The following is a 10,911-nucleotide window of genomic DNA, read 5'->3' as shown; positions in this document are numbered from 1 at the left end:
ATATCGGACATTAACCAGTCCCGACACACAGACAATTAATATCCATATCACAACTAATAATAACCATGTTGAGAGCTAAGAATACCCTCTTAAGATCAACCAGGTTGTTCCAACAACAACAATATGTCAGAAGTTTCTCATCAAACAACATCATAAGATATGCTGCAGCTCCTGAATCTGGTCCTAAGCCCTTCACCACAGCCCTTGGGGTTCCAGCCCAAAGGTACTCCGCTGAGCCAGGGACTTTAGGTAAAACTACCTTTACTGAAGTCATGGATGAAGTAGACATGACATTTGGAAAGGATGATGATCCTTCGAGAGTAGCCAAGCAAAACACCAAGATCAGACATTTCACCATTAACTTTGGACCTCAGCATCCAGCTGCTCACGGGGTGTTAAGATTGATTTTGGAATTACACGGTGAAGAGATTGTCAGAGCCGATCCTCATGTTGGTTTATTACATAGAGGTACCGAGAAGTTGATTGAATCTAAGACATACATGCAAGCCTTGCCATATTTTGATCGTTTAGATTATGTTTCTATCATGACCAATGAATTGGTGTTTGCATTAGCTGTGGAGAAATTATTGAATGTCGAAGTTCCTATTAGAGGGAAATATGTCCGTACATTGTTTGGTGAACTTACCAGATGTTTAAACCATTTAATGTCCGTTTGTTCGCATATTATGGATGTCGGTGGGTTGTCACCTTTACTTTGGGGTTTCGAAGAACGTGAAAAGTTGATGGAATTCTATGAACGTGTTAGTGGTGCAAGATTACATGCTGCTTACGTCAGACCAGGTGGGGTAGCACAAGATTTACCTGTTGGTTTATTGGATGACATTTACATGTGGGCCACACAATTCGCAGATAGAGTTGATGAAATTGAAGAATTATGTACAGATAACAGAATCTGGCAAGCAAGAACAAAAGATGTGGGTATTTTAACTGCTGAAGATGCATTGAACTATTCATTATCTGGTGTTATGGTTAGAGGTTCAGGTATCCCATTTGATCTTAGAAAAGCCCAACCTTATGATGCTTATGATAAAGTTGATTTTGATGTCCCTGTTGGTTTGAATGGTGATTGTTACGATCGTTATTTGATCAGAATGGCTGAATTCAGACAATCTCTTAGAATCATTGAACAATGTATTAATGATATGCCTCAAGGTCCTGTTAAGGTTGAAGATTATAAGATTTCACCTCCACCTCGTGCCTTAATGAAGGAAGATATGGAAGCTTTGATCCACCATTTCCTTTTATTCACCAAGGGGTTCAGTGTCCCTGCTGGTGAAACTTATACGGCCATTGAAGCTCCAAAGGGTGAAATGGCTGTATTTGTTGTTAGTGATGGTAGTGAAAGACCTTATAGATGCAGAATTAGAGCACCAGGTTTCGCTAACTTGGGTGCATTTGATCATATTTCCAGAGGTAATTTGTTGGCAGATGCAGTTGCTATAATTGGTACCATGGATATTGTGTTTGGTGAAGTTGATCGTTAATATCAATATCAATAACACCAATAAACATTCTTTAGAATATTCTTCTTCTTCCTTCACCATTACTATTTATTCATGAGCCCTAATATTAGTGTTCCTTATCTGGTTTTTGGATTAAGTTCCCTTTTTGTTCTTTTGCATTAAGTTCCACAGTCTATCTTATATGTACGATTCCTATATATACATAAAAAAACAGATTATATATACATGCATGCTCGTATGTATTATCCATGGAAGCCTGTAGTGTCGGAAAAATTAATGGCTTAGTAGGGTCGAATAAATCATATACGCAGCAGCCAAACCAGTTCCAAAATATAACAAAGGTCTGGCTGATGTAGTATCATTCCCCTCGGAAGAATAACTGGGTCTTCGATATACATAGGACGAGTCAGAACTATGACCTACGTGACTCGCACTCGCACCTAGTTGTTTCTTTTGTTTATAGTGGTGAATATTTCTTTGAAGATGTTTAGTCAATAATTCTTCAAATGCAATGGTTGATTCCCGACTTGCACCATTACCTACTTGGGATTTTAATTGACCCAATAAATAATTTCTATCTTCCTCCAGTAAGTATTTGAATAGCTGACGTTGTTCATTTTTCAAATGCTTCAACAAATGTTCGTTATAGTCGAAATGAGGTACCCCAAATCTGTCACCATGATTGACATACTCTCCACTGAAATGCAGTTTATTTTGACTGTATTTGTCATTGAAATTATGCACCCTGTGTCTTCGGCTATTCATTCCTGATGGCAGCAGATACCCCAGAGATTTAGAATAGTATTTGGCTTCACCATAATATTTCTTATCCCAATCTGACATTGGTGACCTACTATTTGCACCACCTCGTAAGGTACGATCATAAGCCTTCTTTTTCTTGATGTCTTTTAATGTATCATATGCTTCTACTATTTCCATAAACTTTTCTTGATTCTTTTGTTTGGCATCTTCCTCCAAATTAGGGTTCATATCAGGATGATACTTCTTCAGTAACTTTTTAAACTGAAGTTTTATATCTTTCACTGTTGCATTAACAGGTAATTCTAGGATCTGATAATATGTGGAAGTTGTACTGCAGCGTGAGAAACTTTGCAGGCTGCAATGGAACGATCTTTTCATTCGTATTCGTACACATTTCATTGTGGATATGTGTTATTATGTGTACCTTCAACTTTGCATATGTACCGTTTGAAAATAAATTCTTGAAGATGCGTCAGAATTCAGTCTTTGAATGGGTAAATTGTCTGCGTCTGTTATAATATCTGTCAATTAAGAATATGGGGTTTTCGCTTCCTTAAATATATAAGATGATAACAACCTTTGGTTATTGTTGACGTTCACGTATCCCTCACTTATCTATACCCCAGATCATCCACTACTCAATTATGCCGAAATCGGAACGCATTGCTTTAAATGCTAGTATCGTGCACCCACCACCAAAATGTCGTACTCACGACATTACAACCTTGACTTTTGCGATGCCGGTCCCGGTCCCGGTACAGGAAGTTGGCCTTAATCGCTATATTAGGCAATCTGTGTCCGATCAGAATTTTTTTTCTCTGCACTTCTAATTTGACACTTCAAAATCGCCACCAATAAACTGCATCAAGTATATAAGCACCGCACGTTCCATAGATTCTGCAGTGTTCACTATTATAGCCACACTTATTATAACCACACTTATTATCATACACAATGGCTAGACAAAGAAGATCCGCTCCTGTTAGAACCCAAACTAGATCTGCACACACTGCTGCTGCTCCAGCATCTTATTCTAATGCTGCTCAACATCCTCCAGCACCAGCAGCTCATCCCCAAGTCCAACAAAAGCAACCTGGTATGTTTGCTCAAATGGCCTCTACTGCCGCTGGTGTTGCTGTTGGTTCTGCTGTGGGTCACACCATTGGTGCTGGGATCACTTCAATGTTTGGAGGCTCCTCTGCACCTGCTGCACCTGCTGATCAACAAGTTGTTTCTGCTGCTGCACCTGCTCTGCAACAGTTTGAACAGGCTAAGCAATGTGATGCGGATGCCAGAAACTTCACCAGATGTTTGGAAGACAACGGTGGTAACATGCAAATCTGCGACTACTACTTACAACAATTGAAGGCATGTCAAGAAGCTTCTAGACAATATTAAGCAGACAGTAACACTAAACTGTCATTATTATCTGTAAATAAATAATATATAAAACAAAATGTCTGATAGAAATGGAACAATGTCTTTTTATTATGTATATATATCATGCTGTAGTATACTCACTTAATCTGTGTCTTTCCTTTTTGCTTTTTTTGGATCAGATAGTAATAGTAATAATATCCTACTCCACCAAATGCTATCAATACTAAAGGTATAAAGAACCCGGAAATGTCCTCGTATACTTCCTCCCTTTTGGGAGTGACATCTGGAGCTGGTCTGTTAGCTGGATCACTCAAATCCTGTCTCTGTAACTCGTTGGAATGTTCTACATCTTCCCACACTGGTGTTTGTTCCGGGACTTCGGAGATCTTGTGGTCTACTTCGCTTTCACCGTAGTTGGCAACTTGTGAATCGTTAATCAGCGGGTTAATGGAACTTTGGACATATTTGTCTCTGTTTGCTGGTTTGGGTGCAATTGAAGGTGCAACCTCCAGCGATCCCCGACCACTATTTTCGTCAACCGCAAGTCCTTCTTGTGCATGTGCATGGTCTCCAACAACGACAGGATCTTCCATTACAGATTGACCTTGATGGAATACATCAGCCAGATTGGCTTCAACCTTAACAGATTGAGACTTGGTCAATTGATCTTCACGTGCATTCCTTGCCTGCATTTCCGCAATCATATCTTTGGCGACCGCTTCAGGAGTCACAGGGGGGACCTTGGGCTCAGACACTTTGGGTACAAAGTCGTATCGGAACTCCCATTCGTTAATAGATGTTTGGGAAGGTAATTTATATGAGTCTATGGTGGAAGCATCGTTCTTGGCCATCACAATCCGGGTCACGTGGATCATTCGACGACTACTCAAGGGCCTCAACACCTTGCTGGTGTACATGAAAGCGCATTTTAAGCTCATGGTTGGAACTACTCCTTATATTGCACTCGGGTCAATGGATATATTTGATTGAAATATCCGGTCTAATGGGTCTTCGTTGAATCAGTGACCTAAATTAATTGGTTGAAATTGAACATTTAGTTCCACCGAATTTGTCTTTTCTCTGAACATCCCCGCCTATTTATATAATCCCAGGGGTGTGCACTGAGGGGGTGGACGATGGAGACTGTGATACCAGTACTATTCAGTTGTTTTGTGCTATCTGTTCCCAATGGGGAGTTTTCCATCCGCGACATAGGATCCTCGGGAGGTGGGGTAATTCGCGGGGTCCGGAAAGAGATAAGGGACACCTTAGTTAATGATAAGATGGTAATGAAATATGATACGTAGCACAGAGATTAGGTCGTTGCTTTATAGTGTAAGATCTTGTATTAGTGAAACTCCCGTGCGTATTGTCATGATGCCTAATGTGAACTGAAGTATGTATGTACTGTATACAATACTTCCATGGAAGTTTCATTAGTACAGTATAGAAGGATTTAATAATGTGATTCAGTATTATACCTTTAGACGCCGCCTGTGGAGGAACTTTTGCCGGTGTCTCAAGTTACCAGAGCCACATATATATGTAAGGGTATTGATGCATTGATGTTGGCAATTTCAGCTTATACCTTTGAAACCAAGTACCAATGTGTTGAAAGTTCACCAATACAAGGTTATGCATCCGTGATCTTTACGAGAACATTTGAATTTTAAAAGTCTTATTACAAGATGAAGAAATATAGGTTTATTTAGTAGATGTCTTGTGTGAGGAGACAATGAAATGTTTTTCTTGTCAAAAATTATTGATTTTCTGTAGAAATGTAGGTTTGGTCGCTTGGAATCAGAAGTAATAAACTGACAGTGAACTTATGTCACAGTAATACAATAATAAGAGAACCCTATTTTTTTGCTTGTTATGCAACTTGGCTAGAGTTTTATCAGTATACAATTAACAAAAAAGTGTATGATTAAATTCTATAAAATGCTAAATGTACATGCAGAAGGTGGTGGTACTAAAAGTTGTCAAGAAGATCCTCAAGATATTGACTTGGAGGTCGATTATCTGATTTCTTGGTGGCAGACACTACCGAGTCAGAATTATTAGAATCGTCTAATAACCAGTGAGTACTGGAATTAGTAACAGAAGGTACTTCGAAGTTAAGCATTGGCGATTCAGGTTCACCAACAGAGCTATTGGCATTGTAATCATAATATGAAGTCATTTCCCCTCCACTGTTTTTATTCATCATAGCCATAACAGGCGAAATGAACATAGAACCTCGTCTAGTGTTACCTCCAACAATAGTATCTCGATAAGTATGTCCTTGTGAGGTGACCATTCCTGTCAAATTGTTGTTCTTTTCGTTTCCAGAGAATGAGTTATCACTACTGCCACCACTAGAAGTCAGGATATCAGGTAATGAAACAGATGAAAGCTGAGGAGGTTGTAACATCATTATTGAACCTCTTCTGCTTATTGGCTTCGCTATCATGGAACTGGAAGCATCAAAAAATGACAGGTTGGATCCTATATCACTGAAACCTTTAAAATCAAAGTTATGGTATTCGTTTTCCTTACCTATTTTAGCCAATCTCCGAGCAAAGAACCATGAGACTAATCTGTAGGTCAATAAGGCAACAAGCATAGCACCGACTATAGAGCCCACCACAATGAATACTAAACCATTTGGTAAGGAGGATTCAGAGATATAGGGGTTTGAAGGATAGTTTGAAGAGCCAGTAGCAACTCCAATTGGAATGTATATGGATACGGAACTTGTAGCCAGTGAGCTTCCAGTTAAGGAAGGCATAGTAGGCATGTCCAGAATAGAGCTCGAGGGCATGGATGTAATTGAGGAAGTAGACGGATTAGATGAACTGGAGGTCGACGTAGATGCTGTGCTGGTGGAAGAAGTTCTCTTGGAAGTCGAGGATAAATTGGTGGACGGACTAGTTTTCGAAGCTGATGATGATGAAGAAGTAGTAGTAGAAGAAGAAGTTGACTTGGAAGTTGATGATGATGATGAAGATGCAGACGTAGCCTTTGAATCAGCTCTCTTTCCTAGAGACTCTATTTCCCAAGTCAAGGCTCGTCTGTGACGATGATGAGGGTGTCCATAAACCACCGTCATAATCCCAAATAATGAAAGCAATCTCATTAGCGTCCATCCATGCAAAAACAGTCAAGAACGGCAGATACATCAACATTTAACTAACTCTTGAAAAGATTCTTTGTTCACTAGCTGAGAACATCCGCTAACAAGGATCCGACATATTTGAACCCACGTTGAATTCATAGACAGGAACTTTTATTGTTAGCGACGTTCTTTAGAATATTCGTTCGGGTTTAAGATATTGACTCCTGAAAACGCGTATGCTAGTTTCGCGTCTTGCAATTCCATCCTACTTCTTCTGTGGACGCGCTGCACGACGCGGTAAAACATGCATGATTCGATGCATTGATCTCATCTGACACATACGTGGTCTGTTGCAAAGATACTTTCGACCGGACTGTCTTATCCAAAACGATGCGGTGACAGTATAGTCAACATATATGACTGGTACATGTTTGAGTATGGGCCCATGTATATGGGTACGTTAAATGTGTCAATAAATGTGATAATAATACAAATTATGTGCTGTGTGCATGCATTCACCGATAGTACTTGGCTATTGTTTCTTCAACTAATGACGAAATGGTCCTAATTATAACCCAATTAACATGCATATTCGTAAGACTGTGAACCTGAATTGTCGCGTTCCGTGCGGCTGCCCATAACGTGGACCTTGATTTCAAGTACGTATACTACGGCTGTCACTTTTTACACATAACATGATCTCAATATGCTCTAATAATGCTATACATATTATGCCTAACTGTGTAAAGCTTAATAATAATAATAATAATAATAATAATAATAATAATACTTATAATGTAATCTATGCGTGCTAGAACCGCCAATTCTCATCCGCAGATTCGATGGCCCATTTGAATTTATCTCGTAAAGTTTTGGTGAAGAGCTTCTCGATGGGAACCTCAAACTTCTTTGCAAACATAACTGTTAATCGAGGATCAATATAATTCATTTTGGAAGTTCCTAAAGACACCTCTGAATTATCTTCCTTATCCTTTAATTGAACCTCGGTATTTAAAACCCGAGTTTCAATCACTTCAATTTGTTTCTTTAACTTTTCAACAGTCATATTGGATTTGACCTCCGGTTTACCTGTTTTGAGTTCTTCTGCATATTCCTGCTTTAATTCCTCAATTTTTTCAAGTTTTTCCTTCACTGAATCTTCTGTTAGCAATGGTTGGCCCTCGGCCTTTAATTTCTCATTATCTCTTGCCAATTTCTTAAACACTTGTTCTCGTTGTCTTTCTATAATAACCTCATGGATTTGCATGATATCTTCCTTTGCCAAATCATCGATTTCAGAAAAATAATGCTTGTCTTTCTTCTTCAACTCTGGTTCTAATTCTAATAAAATCCGCTTCAATCTTATCTTCTGCCACATCATTTCCTTTAATTTGAAAGTGATCTTTTCCACACTAGTACTATGATTCTTACTGACCGTACGCTGATGATTACATAAGATAGCAACAGTTCTGTTGGCAGCATTAAACTTCATCACCTTTTCTGCCACTGTTCCTTCATTAGCAATTAGGTCTAGTTGATCTTGCATAGTTTTGGATGCATTATAAGTACGGAACACTTTGGCTGTTAATCCAGTCATATAGTTTTGTAAATGCTTATTCAACAATGTTGGAGTTATACGATCAAAAAGATCATCACCTGGTCTTTTCGGAGCTTTCTTAAAGATTCTCAAGTTCTTAAACACTTGCTTATCAACTTCAACTTCTTGATAAAACCGAATAGAATCCTTACCGAGGAAATCAAATATAACAATGTTTGGAGGTTTCAAAGTAACATGCTCAAATCTTAATGAGCAACATCCAACAGTATCTGCTTCATCGTCACCCTTTTCACCACCTGCTCTTAAGGCGAAGACATCTATAAGATAAGTTGCTGTGGCCATTTGCCTGTTTAACATTAACTCATCTTTTAACATCTTTCGATAATCCTTTCTGATTGGCTCAATATGGTCTTTCAACTTTCTGGCAGTTTCAAACTTCTTGAAATCGGAAAGTCCTTTAAGTGAAGAATTTTGTGCTAGTCTAACATACTTGATCAGATCAGCAATATTTTCTTTCCACATGGCCAACCAAGTAACGGTATTTAAATGTTGAATTCCACCCCATTGATGACCCATTGGAGGCTCAGGAACTGGAGCATTTTCACTCAAATTCAATGTAACACTTTCAGGATAAACTCTTCTCTTTAATTTCCCTGTTTTCGGATGGGCACCTCTTCCTCTGAATAATCCTGGAGGTTCAATACGGAAATTTCCTACTTGCTCCTTTCTCCCATTCAAATAACAAAATTTGTAGGGTTCTTCCAATTTCTCCTTTTCCAATTTAATTTGTTTCTTTTCATCACGAGTCATTAGTTTCTTTGCTTCTCTTTGTTGTTCGTAATAGTGAAACATTTTAGAGAAATCCAACTTATCAAATTCCTTAATAACTACTCCATTGGTACATCCACCAGATTCCTTAAGAACGTCCAAGAAGTCGTTAAAGAAATTCTTCTGGAACACTGGGTTCTTTGCGTGGTCAGTTTCTAACATGGCTCCATAGAAACCTGCAACTTCTTCTGCCTCCAAGGGCATCTCAACAGGTTTCCCATCATAATATAGCTTGACATGGGAAGGTAATGGTTCATATGGTGGAGGGAATAACACTCCTTTATGTTCTAAGGTTTCCCATTTAACTTCTCCATCCAAATCTTCTTCTCGTTCCCACCATTTGTAACTTTCATCTTCCTCCTCTTCTTCCTCGTCTTCGTTCTTTACGGATTCCTCAGATTTAGCTCTGGATCCGTTAGAAGTTGGAGGAGTTATAGGAATTTCTATGGACTTCTTTTTAGGTTCTTTCTTAACAGTAGTTTTAGCAGTGGTCTCCTTTTTAACAGCCTCCTTTTTAACAGTCGCCTTCTTTGCTTTCCTTGGAGTTGATGCCTTTTTTGCTGACATCTTCTTTTCTGCGGTCTTCTTCTCAGTTGTCTTTTGTTTCTTTGGTGCTGGTTTGACTTTAGATTTACCATTCAATTGTGCAATCGGAGTATCTTCGTTGTAATCCGAGTCCGAATCAGGATCAGAATCCGGAACCATCCGTCTCTTTCTGGTTTTACCATTGCCGTTATTTTTGGTTATTTGCGACAAGGCAACGTCTTCTTCATCGGAGCTGCTCATCGTAGCAGTTGCAACAATCAGTTAACGAAGGAATGAAAATGGTGGCCAGAAAAAATCAAATAATACTGATGCTCAATACAATGTACTCTGTATACTGGCAACGGCTATATATACACAGAACTGTATTTAGTAGTAGTGACTGATATTAAGCAAGTAAAGGAACACCTTTAAATATCTGGAGAGCCATTTGAATTTTTTTCACAAGTCCCAAATATTGGGTTGTGCACGCAATATTCATTAGCGCTACCATATTAACATATTCAGCATAACGTACAAAGATACCGTTACTGTAATTATCTACCTTATCATTATTCTATGATGGTTCCTTTTGTAAGCTAGTTTTAGTAGTACCATGAACGGTATACTTGCTGTTCTCATCTATTTCTGCCATAGAACAGTCTTGACAGGAAGATGAACTGTAAGCAGTAACAACCTACTTGAGCTTGATTTACTGCATTAAGCTACACTACCTAATCGCAGGAATAAGGTACCATCTTAATTGTACCCACTGTTCTATTGCATACACTATGAGTTGCTCCTACTAGTAACTAGATTACCCTATTAAACACAAATCATACAAGTTATTAGACTATAGCACAAAGGATTACAGAATGTATGTATGTATGCCAGTGAGTAAGTAAGTAAGTAGTTATGTAATTATGAATTATGTAACCATGTATGTACGTAACCAATGCCAATATGTAACCTTCCTCCTCTTTAGTATTGTGACGGATCAATATCCATAGATTACCCAAACCCGGACCAATTTTGACAAACACAGCCATGGGGAAAACGTCATTTAGTAACTGTTTTCGTTAGCCAAAACTGATTCTTTGTGGAACGTTATTTATGACTTTTGTTTATTTGCACTCAACCCCAATTAGGAATGATAAGTGATAACGGCAAACTCAACGCTGTTTTCGTTTCAAACCACACACCCTTACATAGCTAACCCTGTAATGTGAGTTAATCGATACGATATGAGGAATGTGGAACACCATCATTCCGGACCTTTG

The 10,911-nt window shown here is 38.7% G+C and overlaps 6 protein-coding genes across 6 annotated transcripts; 2 read left to right on the top strand and 4 right to left on the bottom strand.

Annotated features, from left to right (window-relative positions):
* Positions 1–65: 65 nt before the first annotated feature.
* NUC2 (Nuc2p) lies at positions 66–1,505 on the top strand (the record flags this gene model as incomplete). The annotated part of the gene is made up of 1 exon (XM_043195749.1): positions 66–1,505. One exon carries the CDS (start codon positions 66–68, stop codon positions 1,503–1,505), a length of 1,440 nt encoding a protein of 479 aa, XP_043049454.1.
* A 252-nt stretch (positions 1,506–1,757) lies between these two features.
* KQ657_005105 (uncharacterized protein) lies at positions 1,758–2,645 on the bottom strand (the record flags this gene model as incomplete). The annotated part of the gene is made up of 2 exons (XM_043195748.1): positions 1,758–2,555; positions 2,637–2,645. The coding sequence occupies 2 exons, from the start codon at positions 2,643–2,645 to the stop codon at positions 1,758–1,760; spliced, it is 807 nt and encodes a 268-aa protein (XP_043049453.1).
* Positions 2,646–3,200: 555 nt separating this feature from the next.
* On the top strand, positions 3,201–3,644 carry CHCHD2 (uncharacterized protein; the record flags this gene model as incomplete). The annotated part of the gene is made up of 1 exon (XM_043195747.1): positions 3,201–3,644. The coding sequence occupies one exon, from the start codon at positions 3,201–3,203 to the stop codon at positions 3,642–3,644; it is 444 nt and encodes a 147-aa protein (XP_043049452.1).
* Positions 3,645–3,763: 119 nt separating this feature from the next.
* Positions 3,764–4,564, bottom strand: KQ657_005103 (uncharacterized protein; the record flags this gene model as incomplete). The annotated part of the gene is made up of 1 exon (XM_043195746.1): positions 3,764–4,564. The coding sequence occupies one exon, from the start codon at positions 4,562–4,564 to the stop codon at positions 3,764–3,766; it is 801 nt and encodes a 266-aa protein (XP_043049451.1).
* A 1,034-nt stretch (positions 4,565–5,598) lies between these two features.
* KQ657_005102 (pheromone-regulated protein) lies at positions 5,599–6,429 on the bottom strand (the record flags this gene model as incomplete). The annotated part of the gene is made up of 1 exon (XM_043195745.1): positions 5,599–6,429. The coding sequence occupies one exon, from the start codon at positions 6,427–6,429 to the stop codon at positions 5,599–5,601; it is 831 nt and encodes a 276-aa protein (XP_043049450.1).
* Positions 6,430–7,534: 1,105 nt separating this feature from the next.
* TOP1 (DNA topoisomerase 1) lies at positions 7,535–9,895 on the bottom strand (the record flags this gene model as incomplete). Its single annotated transcript, XM_043195744.1, has 1 exon — positions 7,535–9,895. The coding sequence occupies one exon, from the start codon at positions 9,893–9,895 to the stop codon at positions 7,535–7,537; it is 2,361 nt and encodes a 786-aa protein (XP_043049449.1).
* Positions 9,896–10,911: the final 1,016 nt, after the last annotated feature.

This window comes from Scheffersomyces spartinae (genome assembly GCF_019049425.1).
Source record: "Scheffersomyces spartinae strain ARV_011 chromosome Unknown scaffold_9, whole genome shotgun sequence".
Taxonomy (NCBI): Eukaryota; Fungi; Ascomycota; class Pichiomycetes; order Serinales; family Debaryomycetaceae; genus Lizanozyma; species Lizanozyma spartinae.
The sequence above is the reverse complement of the archived record's forward strand: the minus strand, read 5'-3'. Positions and strand labels throughout refer to the sequence as shown.